We start from the raw sequence: 23667 nt of genomic DNA, 5'->3' as shown, positions 1-23667 counted from the left end.
TTGGTGTTAGTACTGCTAGATTTCTCAGCAGCTTTTGACACTGTGGATCATGATATCATGTTAATATGACTGGCAGAAACAGTATCAATGGAACAGTATTTGCTTAGTTCAGATCCTATCTAACAGACAGACAACAGTCTATGCTGTTGAAAGCACTTCATACCACCATGGGCCAGTGAAAACTATCTTTAAAATAGTGGTACCCCATAGGCACTCTCCTGTGGGGTACCACAAGGATCAATACTGTCACCTATTCTGTTCAATATATTCCTCAAGCCACTAGCCAAGCTGCTGAGAGCAATTGAATCTGATTTATCCACAGCTCTGAATAAACTGGCTACCTGTCTTAACATTAATTCAAGAATGGGCTAAAAACAACAAACTTGCCTGAGCCCATGTAAAACCGAGCTTCTGTGGGTCCCTAACACAAATCGGCATATACCCGATATCAAAATATCTATTGAGAAATACGAACTACCCCTCATATCACAAGTCAGAATACAACTAGATCCAACAATTAGTCTCATTTCCCAAATCCAAGCAATCTTCAAGAGCTGCTTCTATCATTTGAGTCAACCATACTGCCTATCTCCTTACACTGAGAATGTAAGTCTTGTCTCAGTTGTGCATGTCATAACATCAAGAATGGATTACTGTAATGCACGCTACAATGGACTGACTGTAAAAGGTCTGCATCATCTCCAATTGATGCAGAATGCTGCAACAAGACTAACAGAAGGTTGTAAGTGACATGACCACAATACTCCATTTTTGCAAAATTTCACTGGCCATCAGTACAATACAGGGCTAAAATTAAAACTCTATATATGATCTTCAAAACCTCAAAGGAAATGGCCCAGAGTGCTTGATGAAAAATATCTCCTTCTACATACTTCCCAGGTAACTAAGGTTATCTAAAGAAGTATCCCTAAGTAAATCCTGTCTGAAGAACATAACTTGCTATGATACCTGCCAGCGAGCCTTCTTTGTAGCCCCCACATTGTGGAATGTACTCTCTGAAACGCTTCGCTTAACAGAACTTCAGGAACCAGGCATTTAATGAAGTTACATATACATCATACACACACCCTAGCTAAGTTTCTTGCATCAATCTGACCTCATGTGCAAAATTGTTTAAATTAGCTCCCTTATTTTCTTATTCCTGTTACTTTATCTTATCTGTCTATATAGAACCCTGAATGGTTTTCAGAGGACTGTGTTTGTGAGAAGCTACCTAAAGGTGAACAAAGAGATGGGGCTGGATGAGGTATATAGTATCTAAGGGTACTGAAGGAGCTTAGGGAGAGTCTGGCAGCTCCATTGGCTGACCTTTCAATGCTTCTCTAGAGTCAGGAGTGGTACTGGAGAAGAGTAGATATGGTCCCTCTCCACAAAATTGGAAGTAAGGAAGAGACAGGGAACTACAAGCCAGTAAGATCAATGGTGTAGCGATGGTCCAAAATCCAACAGTCCAAAATCAGGAGCTACCCTCCTATACTCATATCCTATGTTTAAATATTAAATAAAGAAATATCCAATCTTTTAATAGCATTCCAGTGCCACTTCGTTAAACTTTAGATACTTTCATAGGCAAAACACTTTTTTAACTTCATATAATGACCTCAGTGGCTACACTCAAACCATCTCTTTCATATAAGGCTTAAGAATATGTAGCCAGCCTCCTCATTGGTCATATTTTTCTCATTGTTATAAGTAACTCAATAGTACTTTAGTAATGCCTATAAAGAACTTATCTTAGGCAGCAGGGAGGGACTCCGATGTGAATTTGCGTTTCGCTATCAGCTGTATCAAGGATAGTCCCCATAATGATCAGATTACTACATACTCCGTGCTGAGCAAATATTTCAAGAAATGGAAAAATGAATGACAGATTTTGAAAATCAGGCAAGAAGAAATAACATGAAGATATTGGGATTAAAGGAAGGAGTGGAGAGAAAAAATTATATATTTTCTAGAAGAAGTTATACCAAAAATACTCCCCCTTACCTTAAATGTGCCATTAGAAATAGAAAGGGCACATAGGATCCCAGGCTGGAGGCATAATGGTCAATTGAGACCTAGACCAATAATATTTCACCTGTTACATTTCCAGCATGTTATGGAAATTTTAAGTGCATCAAAGGAAACAACAAATTTGATTTACAAGGACTCAAAGCTTATGTTTGTCCCGGATTTTGAGAGTGCAACAGTGAGTCTTCGCAAGCAATTTTTACAATTAAGGCAACAATTAAAGGAACTTGGGGCAAAATATGGGCTTTATTATCCTGCCATAATGAGGGTTATTTATAAAGAAAAATTCTACCAGTTTGAAGACCCTGAAAAGCTGAAGTAGTTTTTGCCCCAACAAGAAACACCAATGAACTAAATGGATAATCCTGTCAGCTGTAATTGAGTCTTTATTTATTGATTGATTTTATTTGGATTTTAGAAAATTAAAGTTGACTTTTAACGTTTTTGAACTAATTATTTCAATATGTGGAATTGGAAGTTTCAACGGTCTCTGGATTTTTAACTGTCATAACACCACGAGGACAGTTTTTTTTCTCATTCAAATAAACCTTCTGATAGGGATCAATTGGCAAGCAGATTTGTCCCTGATGTCAGAGAAAGGTTAGTGATGTTGGGGGAGGTGGGCGGAGCTGGCAGCATGGCCTTCACTCACCATTGTTATGGCAAGTCTTGACATACAGTATATACCATAATGAGACTGTTTGTACAACTGATATGAACAGGCTAGGGTCCAAATCTGATGATCATAGTTTCTTTACCATGCTCATGATGCAATAAATTTAATATATTACTTTTTCTTTACCTAGAGTCGCCCTTTGATCCCAAATTCTTCTTCAGTCGCTCTGTCTCCAATGTAATCTGCTCTGTGGTCTTCGGGAACCGATTTGAATATGAAGATGAGAACTTCCTTGCCTTACTCAATTTGCTAAATGAAAACTTTCAGTTTTTTAGCTCAGTCTGCTCACAGGTACAATTCCAATGTTTAATCTGCTTTTCTGTAGAAGTGTGCTTCAGAATCACTTTTAAACAAGAATGACTAGGGAAGCTCTTCTCTTGGTCAGAGGCTGTGGGAGGAACCACATGCAGCCAGAATGGACCATATGCAGCCAGAAGATCTCCAGTTAGTCAAGTTTGCTCCTATTTTATCTAGCATTTGCACTGTTCTTGGAATGGCACAAAGTACCTATGGGCCTAAAAGTTGATTTTTAAAATTATTCTATTCCCATGCATACTTTGCAGGTGTAAAATTAAATGCTAGTGTAAATGATGAAAATGTTGTAAGGAATTGGGTTTGCAAGCACTGCTTGCCCAGTTGTAGGTCACTTGTTGAGTACCTTGGAATCAACCCTAAATTAAATTTTGTGAACCACACTATCCACTTACATAAATGCGCTGTCGCACAAATTTCTATGCACTAACACAGGATAATTAGAGACTAACAGGGGTCTCAAGAGCTCTTGAGACCCCTGTTAGTCTCTAATTATTCTGAGTACCTTGGAATAACATTGTGTTGATCTTGTACTTGCAGCCCCAGTAAAAGAACGGTTTCCTTGTCTTCTAGCTCTATAATTCCTTCCCTAATGTGATGGAATACTTGCCTGGTCCTCACAAGAAAGCTGTTAAAAATGTGAAACAGGTGATGGCTTTTGTGACAGAGAGAGTGAAGATGCACCAGGAAACCCTGGATCCCAACTCTCCTCGTGACTTCATTGACTGCTTCCTCATGAAAATGGAGCAGGTAATATATAACTGGGAGAGAGAGTACCAGACGTCTGGGAAAACACAGACATGCACTCTTTGTAGAGGACTGTCTGGGTGCCCAGAGGGATTTCCAAAACCTGGCAGTTTGTCTGGGTTTTGAAGTCCTCAACCTCAGGGCCACATCTGGAGGGCATCTGTGCATGCGCAGACAGCAACGTGATGTTATCATAAGCTAACGTGCATGCACGTGACATCATCGCACAGACACTGTCCCAAGCTCGAGGGAGCTTTGTGTGGAGGTGGGGTGGGTGTGGAATGGGGCATAACTGGAGGAAGATCAGGGTAAGGCTGGGGGTGCTACGGTCAGGACCAGATGTCCTCTTTTTTCATAGAGGAAATCTAACAACCCTAGCGTAAATCGCAGATGGGGAAAGAGAAGTAGCAGGATCTCCTACATATATTCCTAGGGGTGGAAAATAGGTGTGGTATGACTTAGGTATCGCTAGGTGCCAGTAAATTAGGCCAGGAAAACCCTGGCCTAATATACTGTTGCCAGACATTAGAATGCCTAGTGACATCTAAGTCAAGTTAGGTGCTGCTAGGCGTGATCATGTAAACAGCATCTAGCGGTTGATAGACAACCGTGCTGACTAGTGCCTAGGAGCAAGGTGCCGCTTATAGGATCAGGCATCTACAAAATGGATGCCTGCCTTGTGTCAATCACCAACAGGAGCCACTTCCAGAATCGTGGCTCCCAAGGACCCTAAGTGTTGGAAATATAGGCCTGCATTATGGCACCTAGGATCCTTCCTGAATCGTGGCTAGCATCACCTAGCGATGCTGAAGCTCAGTGTTGCCCCATAAAAACACCCATTTCCGGACTTCAACAATCACTAGGTGACATTAGGTGCCATGGACCTAGGTGCCAATCCAAGAGGCCGCCTAGGTCACCTAATTTTTTTTATTATGATTAGGTTTTAATTGGTATTTAATGACACAACCAATTATTGCGCCATTTAGAACCAATTAAAACTCTTAAGTTAGTCATCGGTAGGCACAATCTAGGCATCTGTCGGAGACTAACCTTCAGTGGCTTTTTGAGAATTTGACCTATATGTTTACAAACTACCACTATGGGGACCTCCATAGAGGCACTCTGGTAATATGGGGTGAGAGCCTATACTCTATGGTCACTGGGCATCAGATTATATTTTAGAAGAGGCTTCTACTCCACTGCCTTGGGGTACATAGATGGAGGTGGCCATTTATTGAATTGCCTCCTAAGTACACTAAATGCAAGGCAGATGTTGGCTTTGCACGTACTGTACTTTACGTTTTGCAATTAAGATGTTATAGGTGCAAATATTTAGCACACTTTAGTAAAAGGGCCCCTTTGTTTTATTCTGGGTTTTGCAGAACCAAGAACAAAAATTGTGTTTTTGTTGATGTTGTTTCATTTCAAATGTTCTTGATAACTGGGACATTATTTCTATAAAGTATCTTTGCACGCAATGTCTGCCGAGATATAGTTGCCCTGATGTTCAAAAGTACTTAATTCATGTAGTAGCAACTGCTTTATAGATAAGTGCCCCATCTATGAATTTTCAACTGCACCATCTTCATAGGGTAATTTAAAATTCTTCCAGAGTACCCCAGCACTATCTGGATAATGCTTCGGTGGTGCACAGGTATTCCGCCTAACTCTTTGGTGGTCCGTATGGGGGTTCGTCTTATTCTTGGAATTCTGCTTGTGGGGTGCCACAGAGCTCACCAGTTTCACCAATTCTATTTAATCTTCTATTGCAGCCTTTAGAGAATTCTCTTGATAGGTTGAAGTTACTATCTATGCAGATGATATAAGAGATTGTTAATGCCAATACCTAAAAATAATATTGAAATATTAAGAGGTATCCAAAAATGTTTAGAGGTTATAGAATACTGGGCTTTGAATTTTGGGTTAAAGCTTAACTTGAAAGGTATTAATATAGAACACAATCTTTTTCAGAGAAAGGAAAATGGTCACTGGTGAGTTTAGCTCTTATTCATTGGTGGAATGACGCATTATAACATCACAATCTCAGCTCTGGAATGTTGATACTCTTTGGATTTCTGCCTGGTACATGGGACCTGGGTTAGCCACTGTTAGAAACAGGATGTTGGGCTTGATGGACCGTCAGTCTGTTCCAGTATGGCAGCTCTTATGTTAAACCAGAGGGCATAATTTGAGGTTGAGGGGTGGTAGACTCAAGAGTAATGTTAGAAAATTCTTCTTTACGGAGAGGGTGGTTGATGCCTGGAATGTGCTCCTGAGGTAGGTGGTCAAGAGGAAAACAGTGACAGAGTTCAAAAAGCATGAACACAGAGGATCTCTAATCAGAAAATAATGGTATATATTGAAGAACTAAGGCCAGTACTGGGCAGACTTGCATGGTCTATGTCCCATATATGGCCATTCAATTTAGGATGGGCTGGGGAGGACTTCGACGGCTGGGATGGTTTAGATGGGCTGAAGTGAGCTTTGACAGAGACTATAGTAGATGGAACCTAAGCACAGTACCGGGCAGAGCTCTAGGTTTCTGGCCCAGAAATATCTAAGAAAAAGAACAATTTAAATTAAATCATTAATTTATAGAGAATGTATGGTTGGGTAGACTGGATGGATCATTCTAGTCTTTATCTGTTGTCATTTACTATGTTACTATGTAAGAGAGAACAAAATTTCTATGGTTAGGCCCAGCTAAGGCTATTTTGGGGAGAAAGATCTTTTGTATTGGAAATAATAAGTTCACATATGAGCTCTCCGCATGTTGGGGTAGATGTGGCTAATCAACTTACTATGATTAGATGAAATAAGTTAGTTCAAAAATCCATTTTTGCTGTTAAAGAAATTGAGATCTATTCAAAAGTATTTTGAGATATCAACCGTCCAGCTTGTACTACAAATATTGTTATTATAAACAATAGAGTCCAGTGTTTCTCAACTCGGTCCTGAAGTACCCCTTGCAAGATAGGTTTTCAGGGTATCCACAATGAATATGCATGAAAGAAATTGCAATATAATGGAGATAGTGTATGCAAATCAAGTTTATGCAAATTCAATGTGGATATCCTGAAAACCTGACTGGAAAGGGGGTACTCCAGGACTGAGTTGAGAAACACTGTGATAGACAACTGTAATGTTATCTATGTGGGCTGTACAAATATGATTATCAAAAAGTTATAGCACAAAACAAAACCAAAAGAAACTGTAGACATACGTACAAGATGCAGGCTACCGTATTTATCGCTCCATAAGACGCACCCTAAATTTAGAGGAGGAAAACAAGAAAAAAAAACATTCTGAACCAAATTCTCCTGCCAGGCTCTGCACCCACCCCTACACTCCTTGCCAGGCTCTGTACCCTGTCCCACTGCACTGCCCTGTCCTGTAACCTGTCCCCCAGTACCTTTTTTAATCCCCCTTCTCTTTTTTATGGTATAACATTTTTTATTGGTTTCCAAAATAAATTACAAACAGGGCATAGCCCAAACCAGAAACAAGTCCCAAACAAAACTGGAACAATAATCAAGAATAACACAGCATGAACCCCCACCCCCTCCTAGAGCAGGGAGCGAGTTCCAGCATGCAGAACAATGAAACAAAAATTAAAAACAACCTTTTTTAACCACCGTCTCTTTATAAAACACCCCTGTCCCTTCTGGTAGCGAAGATATAAATTTGTAACACCACCCCCCCAGGTCGGGCCTTTTAAAAACATCCCCAGTACCCTTTTTAACCCTCATCCCTTTTTAAAATACCCCACGCCCAGTACCGTCCCTCTTCAAATCTCCCCCATTGCCTGGTGGTCCAGCGGTGTATCAGCCGGTAGGCACGAGCCCGCCTCTGCCATTGCCTGGTAGTCCAGCGGTGTCAGCGCCACTCTCTGAATGGTGCCTTCAGTTCTTGCGACCACCAGGCAATGGCAGAGGCTTAAGGAGGTGCGGAACAGGACGGGAAGAGGTGGCGTGGGCCTAGGCAGGCGGGCGGAGGGCTTGCTCCTGCTGGCCGATACACCGCTGGACCACCAGGCAATGGAGAGATTTGAAGAGAGACGGGACTGGGCGAGGGTGTTTTAAAAATGGACGAGGGTTAAAAAAGGTACTGGATGTTTTTAAAAGGCCCGACTGGGGGGGGAGAGGGTGTTAAAAAAATTTATATCTTCGCTGCATAAGACGCATCGACATTTCCACCCACTTTGGGGTGGAAAAAAAAGGGCGTCTTATGGAGCGAAAAATACGGTATGTTTATTATATCAATTATTATTTGCATGGGCCTGATCCAGCACAGCGCTGGGAAAGATAAGTGTTTATAACAGTATTAGTAACATTATATACTGGCACACAATCCGTACGCAGACCAATTACATTAACAGGAAGCGATTTTATGGTCGCTTCCGACACAGCTGTTCTTTAGGAGTTTAGAGTAGGGTTCCCAGCGCATGTGGATGGAAATTTATTTAAATATTTAAATATTTGAGAAGTATTTAATATTGAAAAAATATTTATTACTGAAGATAGGAATAGGTGGAGGAGGGGGGGTTTTATGGTGATGAGGTAACTCTAATAGTAGCCTGAATACTTATAAAATTAGCCGCAGGCACGAGTCTGAGGCTTTTGCTCCCCCTTTACAAGATTCCTGAAGCAATTCCTCAAGCTTTTTGAGTTTTAAGTCCACAGTATGTTGTTGAGCCTTAGGAAGAGGTTTAAAATTATGTTATTGTAAAGGAGTAAAAAGTGAAATCTCTTTTTTTGAGAAATATTTGAGCTTTTTGGATTAAGTGGCTTGCTCAGGGTCACAAGGAGCAGCAGTACGACCTTCTATACCACTCTCTGAACAATCAACAAAGCTATACTACACAAAATATTTTCTTAGCATGCATAACAGATCAGCCCAGAAATAGTGGGTTGTGTCCATCAACCAGCAGATGAAAACAAATCACTTTCTCCTCTTTTTGGTGTAACTCAGAAGTTTACTAAATCATTAACATTGTTAAATAGCTTCAAATTGGATTCTTTGTATATGTCAGGAGAAAAAGAACCCCGAGAGTGAATTTTCCACAACGGCCTTGGGATTCACCACAATAGACTTATTCTCAGCTGGGACAGAGACAGTCAGCACGACCATAAGATATGGTTTCCTGATTCTTCTGAAATACCCAGAAATAGAAGGTGAGCAAGAAAAAGTAGCTGATAAAATGAAAAGCAAAATGTTAAATGCTAAAGTTTCTGTCTGGACTTAGTTTCTTCCACAGTCAAGGATCTCATAAGCAGAGAGGATCACCAGTGCTAACAAGATGGTGGAGTGTTAACAAGGTGGTGGATGGATGGAACTGAAGAAGAGAAGGATAAACTAGGATGAAAACTGAGAGGCAGAACTGGAGATTAAGTAGGAAGTAGGATCTACAATACCACAGCAGAAAAAAATGGGAAGGGAAAGGGAAAGGAAAGAGCTGTCTTTACTGACATATTTCCATGTTCCTATATTAACAACCAGATTTGGTTTTTAGCATGTGAAGAAAAATTCTATAAACGAGTGCTCCTATTTATGTGTTTTGCATAGACATGTCTAGAGTAATGACTTAGAACTGTTTGTGGTATGGCAGTATATAAAAATAAAGTTATTATTATTATTATATATGCACATATGTGTGAACACATTCACATAAATGCAAATGTTCTGTCTGAGCACTATTCTGCAAATACCTACTTAACATATACTGCATATTTATAAAGAGGGGGGTTACACGGGGGGGGGGGGGGAGCATGGGCAGGACAAAAGCAGGGCTCTCTTATATGCACATAACTTATTTTATTACAAAATTTCTATTCCACTCAATCTGAAATTCTTCCTATATTTCTATATATAATCATGAAAACACCAAATTATAGTAATTTAAAATTATTGAATAAAACAAGTTTAGAAGACAACACACTAAACAAACAAACTAAAATTTTATATAAGATCTTATAAACTAAGAACACTTTCGAGTTTCATCCTTGCTGTCACCTACACTTAGAATCCATACAATTCAGACCAGCTCTTCAGGGAAGATGTTATCTGCCTTTATTGATGGAAGAACCTGCCTAAATAAATATGTCCTTATCACTTTTCAAAATGATATAGCATTGATCCCCGTTACAGTTTGATAGAGAATTCCATAATTGTGAACCTGTTACTTCAAAGGTACTAGATCTCAGGTCATGTATATCCAATGAGCTGTATATCCTTTAATTGCAGTATTCTCGAAGGGTAATAGATCTTCACTATTGATGCTATGATTAAAAATGCTCACTGTGTGGAGCCTTACAAGAGGGTGCTAAAAAGTTCTCAGCCAAACCAACTTCCTAAATTCTGAACGTTATTTTGCCATTGTAGCTGAAAAGTATGTTATCTTATTTTGTTATGTGCCAATTTGCAAAAATGAAATTCTATGGGCTCCTTTTACAAAGCTGCAATAGCGTTTTTAGCGCACGCAGAATTTTAGTGCGTGCTAAACCCGCGCTACGTGGCTAGAACTAATGCCAGCTCAATGCTGGCATTAGCGTCTAATGTGCATGGCAATTTAGCACGCGCTAAAGCCGCTAGCGCAGCTTTGTAAAAGGAGCCCTATGTTATGATATTGTTTTAGAACATCGGTTGAACCATAACGTCATTCTCTTGGTTAGGTTGAGAAGTTTTCAGCACAGTCTCGTATATATTAACTACAGAACCTTATACTGAATCCTTCAGACCATTGAAAGTCAGTGGTTCTTTTATTTTGTTTTATAATACTGGTCCCCTGGCGCTTTAGTGTTGGGGAGCAAAGCAACCATTCTGGAGTGCTTGGACGAATCCTTCTTCTGAAGTAGAGTTGATACCTGCTCCTTTAATTTTAATTCTCTGATTTTTAACGTACATTTGTTTAGCTGGGCACAACACGCACACAAGTAAGTTAGGTGTGACAGCCCCAAACATTGTACACACATTTCATGAGAGTCTGTTAAGGACATCTTGTGAGTACAGGTGGAGCAGTGCTTAAACCCTGGTTTGGATTTGTTCGTCATTTTAAAAATTAAACCGGCGAAATCGAACTCAGAAATAATATTGGAAATTTTGTGGAAGTTAATATTAATACCGCTGATAGAAAACGGGCTGACTGAAACGGCTAGCGAATGCAGTCCTCTTAGATCATGGAAAAACAAAAAACTGTAAAGTTACAGTATGGCGTACAGTATATACGAGTACAGTGGGCAGGAAGGGTTGACGCATGCGCTGTTAAGTTTTTCTAGAGCTTTCGCAGCTTGGGGACTAGCTGGGTCGGCTCCGTCACATGGTGACATCACCTACTGTGTGGCTGTTTAGATCACCTGTCCATGAAGAACAACTGCCACGTCAGGGCCCCCCTGAGAGAAAGAACTTCGGTTTTGGAAAGGTGCCGCAAAGATGAGGCGAAGGGAGGGAGATGGCCCAACAAGGGGAAGAGATGCCCAGATTGTAGGGCCCCCTGAAGCTGTGAGGCCCAGGGTAGCTGCCCTGTTTTCCCTCCCCTAATGCTGGCCCTGGTCATAGCACCACAGCGGCGGGCTCCCTGATGTTTTGGGGCCTGAGGCACATGTCTACCGGGCCTACCCTTTAATCCAGCCCTGGGTAGGAGATCAGAAAGGTTGATATTTTTAATAAAGGTTTTTTGGGTCCTGGCCAATACTCAGCCGGGCCCCGTATAGATAACTGGACAAATTTAGGATAACTTTGATTTACAGCACTTTACTGTGGGTAGATTTTGTGCTTAAAACGTATGTTCAAAGATTTGGAAATGCCATCTTTCCTCTTGTGACCTAAATATGCTTCTTCAAAGCATTTTATTTATGCAGCTCTTGTGGCTACATTGTTGGAGGGCAGAGTTCAAACATCAAATTAACATAAATTACTCATATCATTTATTGCAAAAATCATCCCATGCTATTTCCAGGCTAACCATTGCTGCTATAGTTCAGTGGTTTTTCAACTAGTGCTTGCTGTCCTGATTTCTATCAGAAAACAAAAAGACCTCAACAGCAAATGAAATGACACCACACAGCAATTGTGCTACAAATTTGACTGTAAATTTGAAATGATTGATACATTTGTCTTAGGGGTCCTTTAACAAAGGCACGTTAAACTGCCTGCCACGCTAGTACCTAACGTCTCCATTGACATGGCATTAGGATTTTAGGCTGACGCAGGGGTTAGCGCGTGATGAAATGTCCGACACACTTATCCCCATAGCGCGCCTTGATAAAGGAGCCCTTAGTCTCTTGTCTTGTGGTTTGATTTTTCCTGCAACATGATACCACAGGCATAGGCAGCGGAACACTTTTTTGTTTGGGGGGGCCTGAAAGCTCCACCCCAACCCTGCCCAATCTCCATCCCCAGATCCCGCTCCTATAATTGTACTAATTGTAATAAAATTTTTTCCATTCATTTTTCATATATATATATACACATACATACACACACACAATATAATCTTTTTTTCCCAATTCTTTATTCATTTTTAAAAAACTTACAATAAGTGTAACAGCATTTATAACATTTTAAACTCAAATACAACATTTAATATTCTGTTAAAATCCATATCAGAATTATACCCCCCCTTCCCCCCTAATCAATAACATTTTTTAAATTCAAGAAAACCTTCCATAAACCCCATTCCTATATATCTTATTTAACATTCAAATCAAAAAACCCTTCCCCCCTCCCCTCATCCTGAACGTGCATTTTTAAGGGGAAAAATAATATTCAATCATTACAATATTTTGTTATTGGCTCCCAAATCTCCTGAAATTTTCTAAAATAGGGGACATGGCTTGGTAACGCGTCAAGACGGACGGGTGAGTGATAAGCTCCTCACTGACAGGCAACGATTATATAATATATGAGTTACTAAAAAGATTTTTTTTTTCATAAAGAAGATTTAAAGGTAACATTGCTACCGGAAGACAAACGAAAGCTGATTTGGCTGGTGCACCTACCACGGGTAGCGCAAAAGGATTGAAACCAGAACCGGCAACCCCGTCAAAAGTTCCATTGCCTAAGGAGCCCCAGGAAAGTAACGAAGTTCTTGATGAACTTTGGAATATAAGGGAAATAGTGCTGGATAAAGCAAAGAAACTAATAGTGGTAAAGGAGGAGGTCGCAGGTCTTACAAAACAGTTACAGCTTGCGAACCTTAAAGTAGAGCAGTTAGAAAAGAGAGTTTAGATCACTGAAAGAGAAATACATCAGTGGAAACTGGATCATAAGAAAATACAAGACCTATCTAGAGTGCTTGAGGATTGTTCAATCAGAGAACGTAGAAATAATTTGAGACTTCTTGGTTTACCAGAAGGGACCAAGGGGAAAGATCCAATTGCATTTTTGGAGAAATTTTTGCCGAAACTGCTACCCCTCAGTACAAAATATCCTTTAGAATTTGAGCGGGTCCACAGAATACCAGCCAGAAGATCTAATTGGCAGTCAGGGCCACAGCTGTTAATATTCAGAATGCTCAGATTCGAGCAGGTTATGGAAATTTTTAGGTTGGCTAAAGAAAATAGAAGTTTAAAATTTCAAGAATCAAGGATATCAATTGTGCCGGACTTTGTAAGAGCGACTGCCAGGATGAGGAAAAGATTTTTACAATTACAACCTCAACTCAAGCAATTGGGCGCCAAACATGGGTTGCTTTACCCGGCCATTATGAGGGTGACCTATGATAATATAACAACAAACTTTGAAGATCCTGATAAGCTTCAAGAGTTCATAATACAAAGTGGAGAATCGATGACAATGTGATATTGATATTTCTCGGCTATTTTTATTATTTTTCACTTTATGCCATGTCATTTTTAATGGTGTTTCTGAATTTGTTTTTTTCTTCTTTTTCATACAATATAATCTTATTAACAACACATAGGGCTCCTTTAACAAAGATGCGCTAGGGCCTTAACGCGCGCAATAGCGCGTGTTAAATTCCCGAGTGCGCTAGCCACTACCACCTCCTTTTTAGGAGGCGGTAGATTTTCAGCTACCGTGCGCTATAGCTATGTGCTAAAAACCCTAGCGCACCTTCATAATAGGAGCCCACAGAATTAAACTACACAAAGCACCCTGTATGCTTCTAAACATTCATTCCTACCAGAACACAGATAACCCCTAAGCAAATATGGGATCACAAACTAAAAGTACTAATATATGAAAATGAAACCCTAAGAAACCCTATGCTGCAAGACTCTGCATACAATGCAACACCACAGAAACAGTGACACATGTCCCCTAATACTGTGCAAAATATGAAGACAGTAGATACAAATAGTAGTAGTAGTAAATTTGAAAAAAAACTGATACAAAACAATCGCCACTTTCCCAATTAACAAATAGAAATAAAACAAATAATGAGAAATAAGAAAATTCCATTTTATTGGACTAATCCATTTTTCAATTAGCTTTCAGAGGCCAAATCTTTCTTCAGGGCAGTACAGTATACTGCTGTTATGGTATCCTGTCATGACCTGAGGAAAGGGATTTAGTCCCCCCCAAAATTGCCTTATTTCCATTTCCTATTTATAAATTTTTATCAATACAGTTGCAATGCTACTTGATTCTACAAAAAGCAACAAAAAAATTTATTTCTACCTTTTGTAGTTTCTGCTTTAATCATTTTCTCTTCGCTCTTCTTTCTGTGCAGCATTTGTCCTCTCTCCCTTCCATGCAACATCTGCGCTCTCTCTTTGCCCATTCCACCCAGCCTCTGCCTTCTCTCTCTACCCCCATCTACTGTCCACCCTCTCTCTCTCTGCCCCTTCCACCCAGTGTCCACCCTCTCTCTCTCCCATATGGCATATTCCCTCTTTCTATGTCCCTTCAATAAACTGTATATCCTGTGCCCCTTCTCTCCTTTATACATGATTCATTTCAGCTTCACCCCCTCTCCATTTTTCTGACTCCACCCCTCCTCTATTCTCTAGCATCTCTCTCTTCAACTTTCCTTCCTTCCTTCCCACTCCACCCCATGATCTGGCATCTTTATCTCCTTCCCTCCTCCCATGCCCTGGCATCTCTCTCCTCTCCTTCCATCTCCCCCTCCCCCTCTATTATCTGGCATCTCCTCTCCTTCCTTTCTCTCCCTCCCTCCTTCTTTTTCCCTGGTCTGGCATCTGTCTCCATCCCTCCACCCATGCCCTGGCATCCCTCCCTCCCCCTCCATGGTCTAGTATATCCTTTCCTTTCCCTCCCTCCCATGGACTTGACATCTCTCATTCATCTCCTCTTCCTTCTCCCTCTTTCTCTCTCTTTTCCCAATTGGGTGCAGCAGCAGCATTTCTTTTCCCTCATCCCAGACTTGGCATCTCTCGTTCCTCTACTCTCCCTTCTTTGGTCTTCCTTCTCCCTCTTTCCCTCTCTCTCCCCAATTGGGTGCAGCAGCAGAATTTCTCTCCCCCCTTCCCTGGTCTTCCTTCTCCCTCTTTCCCTCTCTCTCTCTCCAATTGGGTGCAACAGCAGCATTTCTTTTCCTTCTCCCTCTTTCCCTCTCTCTCCCCAATTGGGTGCAGCAGCAGCAGCATTTGTCTCCCCCCCCAATGGACTTGGCATCTCTCGTTCCTCTTCCATCCCTGGTCTTGCCTCTCCCCAATTGGGTGCAGCATTTCTCTTCCCTCTTCCATCCCTCCTTCCTCCTTCCCTATTGCAGCATAGCATTCACAAACGGCTGCTCCTGCTTGCTTTGGGCCTTCCTTGCTGCCAGGTCCCACCTATTTTCTGTTTACACAAAGAAGGACCGGGCAGCAAGGAAGGTCCGAAGCAAGCAGGAGCAGTGAGTTGAACGCCTCCTTCCCTATCCTATCTCCCGCCAACACCGCCCCAGCCCGAAACAAACAGGAGCAGCGAGTTGAAGCCTCCCTCCCTGATCTCCCGCCGATGTCTCCCTAGCCAGCAAGCGACTTTGCCCATGCTCCAGGGCGCTAACGCTGTGCTTGCCAGCTTCGCTTCTCTTCCTTCCCTCTCATGATGTAACTTCCGGTTTCATTAGAAAAGACCCGGGAAGCCGGCAAGCACAGCGTTAGAGCCCCGGAGCATGGGCGAAGTCACTTGTAGGCTACTGCGGGAGATAGGGCAGCTGCTATGTTTGCTCCCCCCTAATGTCGGGCAATTTTTGGGGAGGCCACGGCTCCTATGCCCCCCCCCCCCGTTCCGACACCTATGCCCACAGGGAAGCAACTTCCAGAGCTGTATAGGAGGTGCGGAGTCACTGTTCAGATTCTCTCTCACTTCCCTGCCCAATATAGTTATAACCAAGTTTACATATTTATCTATTCACTTTACAGCAAAAATCCATGAAGAGATTGATCGTATTATTGGACAAAATCGTTGCCCCTCCATCGAGGACAGGAATGCAATGCCATACACTGAGGCTGTAATTCATGAGATTCAACGGTTTATAGACCTCATCCCACTGGGTTTACCTCGTGCTGTGACTCAAGATATTCAATTCAGACAATATGTTATTCCCAAGGTATGGTAGAATTATTCACTTATTCATCTACCTAGCTGCATTATAAAGATGAATGGAAAATGTATCTGTTTATCTTTTATGACCAATATTAACCTGCTTAATTCATTTCAGTAGGACTGCAGAATATGCAATTTCTTTTTATTCTTGTATCATGATTATTTGATGTTCTTTTCCTTTTTTAATTGATGTACACCGCACTGATGTTATAATCGAAGAGCGATATATAAATACAAATAAACATTTTCACAGGAAAAAATACAAATCAATTCATAAAATGTGGCCATAGTATCATGTAAGTCCAATCTACACTGTACAAACTGAATGACCATAACTGGAGTTAATGAGACACAGATCAACCATGCTTATTAACAATGATAAAAAATAGCCAAGTCATGGCCAAAGCCAAGTAAGATATGGCAGTTCCTTGCCATTGCAAATCTTACTTATCAACTGAACACTATGACCTAGATTCTAAAAATGTTGTTGTAAATTAGGTGGCAATAGGCGCCCTACCGCCGTCTAACTTAATTGCTTTAATTAGCGCAGTAATTGACCACACCATTAGAAACTGATGAATAGCTTGTTTAAAAAGTAGGCACCAGAATCGCGTCTATGCATGGTGCTTAACATTGCCTAAGGTCAACGTAGGCATTGTTAGGGGTAGAGATGACCTTAGGCGTCATTAGTTGCAATTCTCAGTCAAATCTAGGAGCTGGTAATGTAGGCCTTTAAAACCCTGACTTACATTACTGGTGCCTAAATGTTTTCTATAGCCATGATTCTGTTAATGGTACTTACAAGCGACTGAGCGGATGGCGCCATTGAGCTGCCGCCCAATGTAGGTGCCATTTACAGAATCTGGCTCGGTAATGTAGGCCTTTAAAACCCTGATTTACATTACTGGCGCCTAAATTTTTTCTGTAGCCATGATTCTGTTAATGGTTACCTACAAGCGACTGACACACAGATGGCACCATTGGGCTACTGCCCTATCTGGCACCTTTACCCATGCATCAGCATGGGGTATGTCAGTGACATTTCTAGTGTTGTTGAAAATGGCAGTCCATCCCTAGTTTTAACCAACTCTGTTTTCAGCAGTCTAATAATGTAATATGTGGCCCCTCCTCACTCCTCCAACACTATCAAGGCCTGCATTAATGTTTCTATCTAAATGACAGTTGCTTCCTGATTTTTAAAAGATCTGCACTTTGTTTTCTAGGGTACCACAGTTTATCCCATGTTGCACTCGGTTCTGTTTGACCCTAAACATTTTCAGAATCCAGAATCTTTTGATCCTAATCACTTTTTGGATGCCAATGGCTGCTTTAAAAGAAATGATGCCTTTATGCCATTCGCTTCAGGTACCACTATATTTTTTTCATGTTTCTGTTTTGTAGCTACATTTCTTTACTGGTTCTCAGGTATTACTACTTATTTTTAATCAAGATTTATTTCACTCCATTTGAATTTGGTGTTCCCTGCTTTCCTTAGGGAAATCAAAACCATAAGCCCATGTATGCATTAGGGGTTAGAGCAGGGGTGGGCAAATTTTTTGACTCGTAGGCCACAATGGGTTCTTAAATTTGACAGAGGGGCTGGGGAGGGGGATAAGATTCCATTCTGTTTTACAACAGTTTATGGACTGTTCCTCAAGGAGATTGTCTAAACCTATATTTTTAAACCCAGCTATGCTAACTTTCTTTATCAGATCCTCTGGCAAAGAGTTTCAGAGCTTAACTATGCATGGAGTGAAAAAAAAAATTTTGTCTAATTTTGTTTTTAAATATACTATTTTGGCGCAAGCTATGAGTGTCGTACATTTAATGCAGATGTTGCTATCAAGTCAACAATGCGGGAACCGCTGCCACCGCTCTCACGGAAAGCTGTGGCTAGAATGGGCAGGAGTGGGGGCGGGGGAAGAGGCAAATTCTCGTCCGTTCCAGGCAGCAGGGAAAGGTGTAATAAAAATAATAATAAATGCATAAATAAGGAAATGAACAAATAAATTAACATATATAAAATTTCTTAAAACAACAATATTGTAACATACAAAATGAATACAGCAGAGATGATCCAAAGTAAAAAGCATGATAAAACCAAACCTACCCAGCCAAAAGCCAAAATCTGAACTAAAGGTAAACAGATAAAAGAATCAATAAATTTCCATCACTATGCAAATAAGTCAGTATGAATGGAAGAATAAAACACCATGGAGGATCTTAAAAGCAAACACAAATTACCTTGCGGCACATGCTGAACGAATACTACTGCCTAGCAAAATATTCAAAACAAAGCTAAAAATAATAAGGAATATTTAAAAAGTGTGGATATATATATAAAAAGGGGGTAGAGATAATACCAAAAAAAATCTTACCAATCTCTAAAGAACTCTACAGGAACTTGCTGCTGAGTGAGGACGCGCCTGAAAACAAAAGTAATTAGTACACTGAAAAAGCGCGCCAAAAGAGAATGTTGGGGCAATGGGTTGACGTCATAAGCAGTCCAAGAAGGAAAAAATTGAACTTTAAAGAAAAAAGAAGAAGGGAACTCATACTTTAATCCGGCCTGACGAAAAGGCCCACTTTTATTCAACCGCGCTAGCAGTTTTTAGCACCTGGAGCCACACTGAATGCCCTGTGCTGCTCCTGATGCTCACTTTGAGCCGGAATAAACAACTAACTGGGCTGGATATGGCCCATGGGCCGTAGTTTGTCTGGGTTACAGCCAAGGCTGAATCAATTTCTTTTGGAAAGGGAAGCCAACTGGTGGCCCTAAATTGATGGCAATTTTCACTAAAATGCATAACAGCAAAGTATACCAGCATTTTTGTGCCTGTGCATCCTCAAATACAAAAATATCTACCTGCTTCATTTTTGCTTTGATGCAAATGGGGTTGTAGGGTGGGGCAGTGGCGTACCAAGGGGGGGGGGGCGGGGGAGGTCCGTCCCGGGTGCATGGCCAGGTCCAGGTCCTCCTGCCCTTCCTATCCCCCGGCCCATGCCGCTGCAATCTTACCTCCCCCCGCCGACAAGAAGTCTTTCCGACGTCAATTCTGACGTCAGAGAGGACGTTCCGGGCCAGCCAGGCAGTGATTGGCTGGCCCTGAACGTCCTCTCCAACGTCAGAATTGACGTCAGAAAGACTTCTTGTCGGTGGGTGGAGGTAAGATTGCAGGCACGGACCGGGGGGAAGGAAGGGGAGAGGCGCTTTTTTTTTTCTTTTTTCCACGGCAGGGAGGGCAGGATGTAGGCAGGCAAGCTGGCTGGCTTTAGCGCATCAGGGAGGGAGGAAGATAGGTAGGCAGACAGGCAGGTGGCTTTGGGGGTGGACAAAATCTGGAAGGCAGTGGGGGGGGACATAAGAAGGCACTGGTGACACGGGAAGGAGACACTGGGGTCACATGGACACGGGAAGGGGGCACTATGGGCACTAAGGACATGGGAAAGAAGGAGGGAGGGAATAGAAAGGGACAATTGTTGGGCCTGAGTGCAGAAAGAAAGAAATGAAAGAAAGGATACAGTGTCAATTAATAGATGTCCCCTTTTGATGAAAAAAATAAATGGTCACGTTACCTCTGACTTACTTTCTCTGCAGCAGAGTCGGCATCCGCGCTGAGGTGCAGGAAGGTCCCGTGATGACTCATCTGCCAGCTCTGCTCCGGAAGAAGTAAGTTACGTCGAAGGGGGTGGACCCGGCAGATGCAGTCATTGCGAGACTTTGCCACAACTCCCTGTGTCTGCCGGAGCAGAGCCAGCAGACGAGTCATTGCGGGACCTTCCAGCATGCGGCTGCTGAGTCCGCTCCAGATCAAGTATGTCGGAGTGGGGTGGACTGGCAGCCGGCAGCTACAGTCATCGTGGACCTTGCTGCATGAAGGGAGAGAAAGGAGCAGGATTGCTGGAATGGAAGAGTGGTGGAGGGAAAGAAAGGGGGCAGGGTGGTATGGAAGGGTGGTACTGATAGAATTGATGTACAGAGAAAGGGGAGAGACATAAGGGGGAAGGATATTGGAGGGAAAGAAAGGGGGCAGATGCTGATTGAAGAGGGGTGGATGGTGAAAGAAAGGGCAGACATTGGATGGTAGTGGGGAGCCTATGCTGGATGGAAGTGCAGATGGGAGAGATAAGGGAGCAAATGCAGGAAGGAAATGGGATGAGAGAAAGAGGGGAGCAGACGCTGGATGAAAGTGGACAGAGAGAGGAGAAGGTACTAGATGGAAGAGTTGGAGAAAGAGGGTACATGATGGAAGGAGGGGATAAATAAAAGGAGGGCACATGATGGGGAGAAAAGGATTGAGTTAGGGAAACACTGGAGGGGTGAGGGAAAGAGGTTGCAAGCTTTAGGTAGACAGTAAAAAAGGACATTGATGAGAGGGTAGTAAGAACATAATCTAGACAGATGCAGGAAAATGAGGGGAAAAAAGGGAAAGGGATTGCAGAGGAAAGGTGTGGGAGAGGGAAGGAGAGAGATCCCAGACCAATGGGGGTGAAAGGAGAGATATAAGGGGGAGGCATACAGTTTCTGGAAGGGGCATAGAAGGAGAGAAGATGCCATATAGGGGAAGAGAGATGGCAGACAGTAGATGGAAGGAAGAGAGTTACAAAAAGATGAGGAAAGCAGAAACCATAGAAGACAAAGGTAGAAAAAATTTTCTATTTATTTATTGCTTTAGGAGACATGTGTCACTGTTTCTGTGGTGCACTGTATGCAGAGTCCAGCTTCTTACTGGTTCAATTTAACCTTTGTCTATGCATTTCTATTTTATCCCCCCTTTTACAAAACTGTGGAGCGTTTTTTAGCGCCAGCTGTGGTGGTAGCAGCTCTGATACTCAGAATTCTATGAGCGTCAGAGCTGTTACCACCGTGGCTAAAATTCACACTACAGTTTTGTAAAAGGGGGAGGAGGTTAGTTTGTGATGACATATTCCATACTAGGTGAAGGTGTTTTCTGTGTTCTGTGTGTTCGAAAGACATGGTTTTCTGTTAGGATTGATTGCAGGATTGATCTGTACTAGTCTGCTTGTTTAGTTTTACAATGGGTGTATTGATGTTGTACTGCTCATTGCAGTATGTAAGATGCTGCCTTGTCCTAGGTATTCATGTGTGACGTATGGCTTGTTACTAAAAATCATATTTTTCGTACAGATGGGGGGGATGTAAAAAAATGATGGGCCCCAGGTGTCACATATGCTAGGTACGCCACTGGAGGGGGGGGAACTATATAAGTAGAAATGAAAGTTAAACTACACTTGAATAACTTCTCCAAATTAAACAACATCCACAGACATGCCTCTTTTCTCTGAGGAGAGCAAACACAAGTAAAAGAAGAAAGGACCAGTGTTCCACAGGCAAAATCATAGTTCGAGTCTCACTTTGGTGGGCATGTTCCTGATCCAGAGGTTGCTTTCATCTTGATTTTAAACCAGTGTATCTCAAACTGTGTGTCAAGGCACACTAGTGTGCCTCCTGAGATTTCAGGTATGCCGCGGTACACTGGGGTGGAGGAGAGGCGCCAGCACCAGCTGACTGCCTACAGGACTTGCCTCTCATGATTGCCAGCACCTATCTTTCTCTCTGGCCCTCTTCCCTTCTGGCACCCCCCCTTGGTGCCCCCCCCCCCCCCGCACTTGCATATCAGTGCCCTCCTGGAGGGCATTCACACACACGTGGACATCGACATGCAGATCACTCATACAAAATGGCTGCTTTGAGTTCCCGTAGTCTCTCGAGACTACAACGGGAACTCATGGCAACCATTTTGATGATGATTCTACAAGTGGCAGGAGTGTAGGAAGATCGCTCCTGCCCGCCATCACTGCTAGACCACCAGGTAAGGTCGGGGACACAGGAGGGAGGTAAGATCTGGGGACAAAAAATCCTGCGCAAAGAAATCATGAATAACCAAATTCGTGAGTGGGGAAACCACGAATCGGGAGGGGGAGCTGTAGTCAGGACTCAACCAGTCATCCAGATATGGGTGAACCAGGATACCCAGTGTGCAAAGATATGCCATCACCACCACTTCGATGAAGATCCTGGGAGCCGTTGCCAAATCAAAGGGCAGCACCGCAAACTGGAAATGCAGCCCAAATATATGGAACTGCAGATATTTCTGGTGGTCCAGGACCATGCAGAAGCAAGGCACTTTTAGGGCTGCATTGACCACCTTGAAGTCCAGGATTGGCCTCCAATCGTTGGATCCTTACTTTGGAACTATAAAAATATATTGAACATTTCTTAGATCCCGAGTCTCACTCTGTTAAGGGTTCAATGGCAGCAATATCCAACAGTCTGTGGACTGTGGCCTGCACCTGAACCACCTTCTCAGGGCAGCCCACAGGTGAACCCAGAAAATACTCAGTCAGAGAACAAAGAAACTGTAGTTTGTAGCCCTCCCTGAGAACCTCCAGGACCCAGAGAAAGACCAACAACTGCCCCCTGATGTGCAGGGGAGGAGACACCGGCCTGGTGTCAGAACTGTTTCTTTGTAGAAGCTTCTGGCTGACTTGGTGTGGACTGCTGATGGCGGGAACCTCCGAATCACGGTCTGGCAGATAAAGAGGACCGTTCTCCCATGGAAGGCCCCCAAGTACGGACAAGAACACTGGAAGAGATGAAAATTAGAATGCCCAGAACCCTTCGAAGGGTGAGACCTACTCCCAGGCAATGTCTTGGCCCTATGATCCTGAATAACGGCCATTAGGTCATCCAGGCCCTGACCAAACAGGATCTGTCCCTTAAAGGGGAACTGGCTCAGGGCCGCTTTAAAAGAGGAATCACCAGACCACTGCCAGATACAGAGCATTATGCGAGCCAAAACAGAATAGGCGCCAAGCTTGGCGAAAACTTTCAAGATGTCAAACAAGGCATCAAACTCAAATTTATCTAATATCTTAGAAATACCTTATTCATCACTATTTGACTTTCTATAATCACTATTAAAAAGAGTCTTCCGTTAGCAAGTTCCTCAGTATGCCACACTCATACTATTGCTTTCATTGTAAAATCGGTGTGGTAGCCATCTTCATTGGAACGTGGTGAAAAGATTTTTTTTGTTTTTCTTATATGAAAAATCCTGCTTCAGTGTCTTAATTCATACCAAAGTGCCAGTGCTTATTCATAAATACTGGAAGTTTTTTAAAGTGCTACTTAGCTTGGCGTGGAACAAACTGTATCATTCCCCTCTGACGCGTTTCATTCTTCCTCAGGGTCGGGGATGATGAATACAGTAATATTCAAATATTTAGCGACTAACTAATTCCATCTTGATCTCATCGATGAGATCAAGATGGAATTAGTTAGCGACGTTTTTGCATCTCTCTTGAGAGCTCAGCGAACATTTGAATTTTACATCCATGAAACGCTTTCTGTTTATTTTTAAAGAAAA

The 23667-nt window shown here is 42.3% G+C and overlaps 1 protein-coding gene and 1 long non-coding RNA gene across 3 annotated transcripts in view; one reads left to right on the top strand and one right to left on the bottom strand.

Annotated features, from left to right (window-relative positions):
• The window catches only part of LOC117364687, a 238090-nt gene that overhangs the window by 32453 nt on the left and 181970 nt on the right, over window positions 1–23667 (bottom strand). The gene's annotated exons all lie outside the window — the stretch shown is intronic.
• Window positions 1–23667, top strand: part of LOC117364685 (cytochrome P450 2C23-like) — a 49010-nt gene that overhangs the window by 16989 nt on the left and 8354 nt on the right. The window contains exons 4-8 of the mRNA XM_033954158.1: window positions 2838–2998; window positions 3593–3769; window positions 8799–8940; window positions 16093–16280; window positions 17500–17641. Of these exons, the coding sequence (XP_033810049.1) occupies window positions 2838–2998; window positions 3593–3769; window positions 8799–8940; window positions 16093–16280; window positions 17500–17641 (810 nt within the window). The remainder of the gene's footprint in view (window positions 1–2837; window positions 2999–3592; window positions 3770–8798; window positions 8941–16092; window positions 16281–17499; window positions 17642–23667) is intronic.

This window comes from Geotrypetes seraphini, chromosome 8 (assembly GCF_902459505.1).
Source record: "Geotrypetes seraphini chromosome 8, aGeoSer1.1, whole genome shotgun sequence".
Classification (NCBI taxonomy): domain Eukaryota; kingdom Metazoa; phylum Chordata; class Amphibia; order Gymnophiona; family Dermophiidae; genus Geotrypetes; species Geotrypetes seraphini.
Note: the sequence above shows the minus strand (reverse complement) of the source record. Positions and strands in the feature narration are given on the sequence as shown.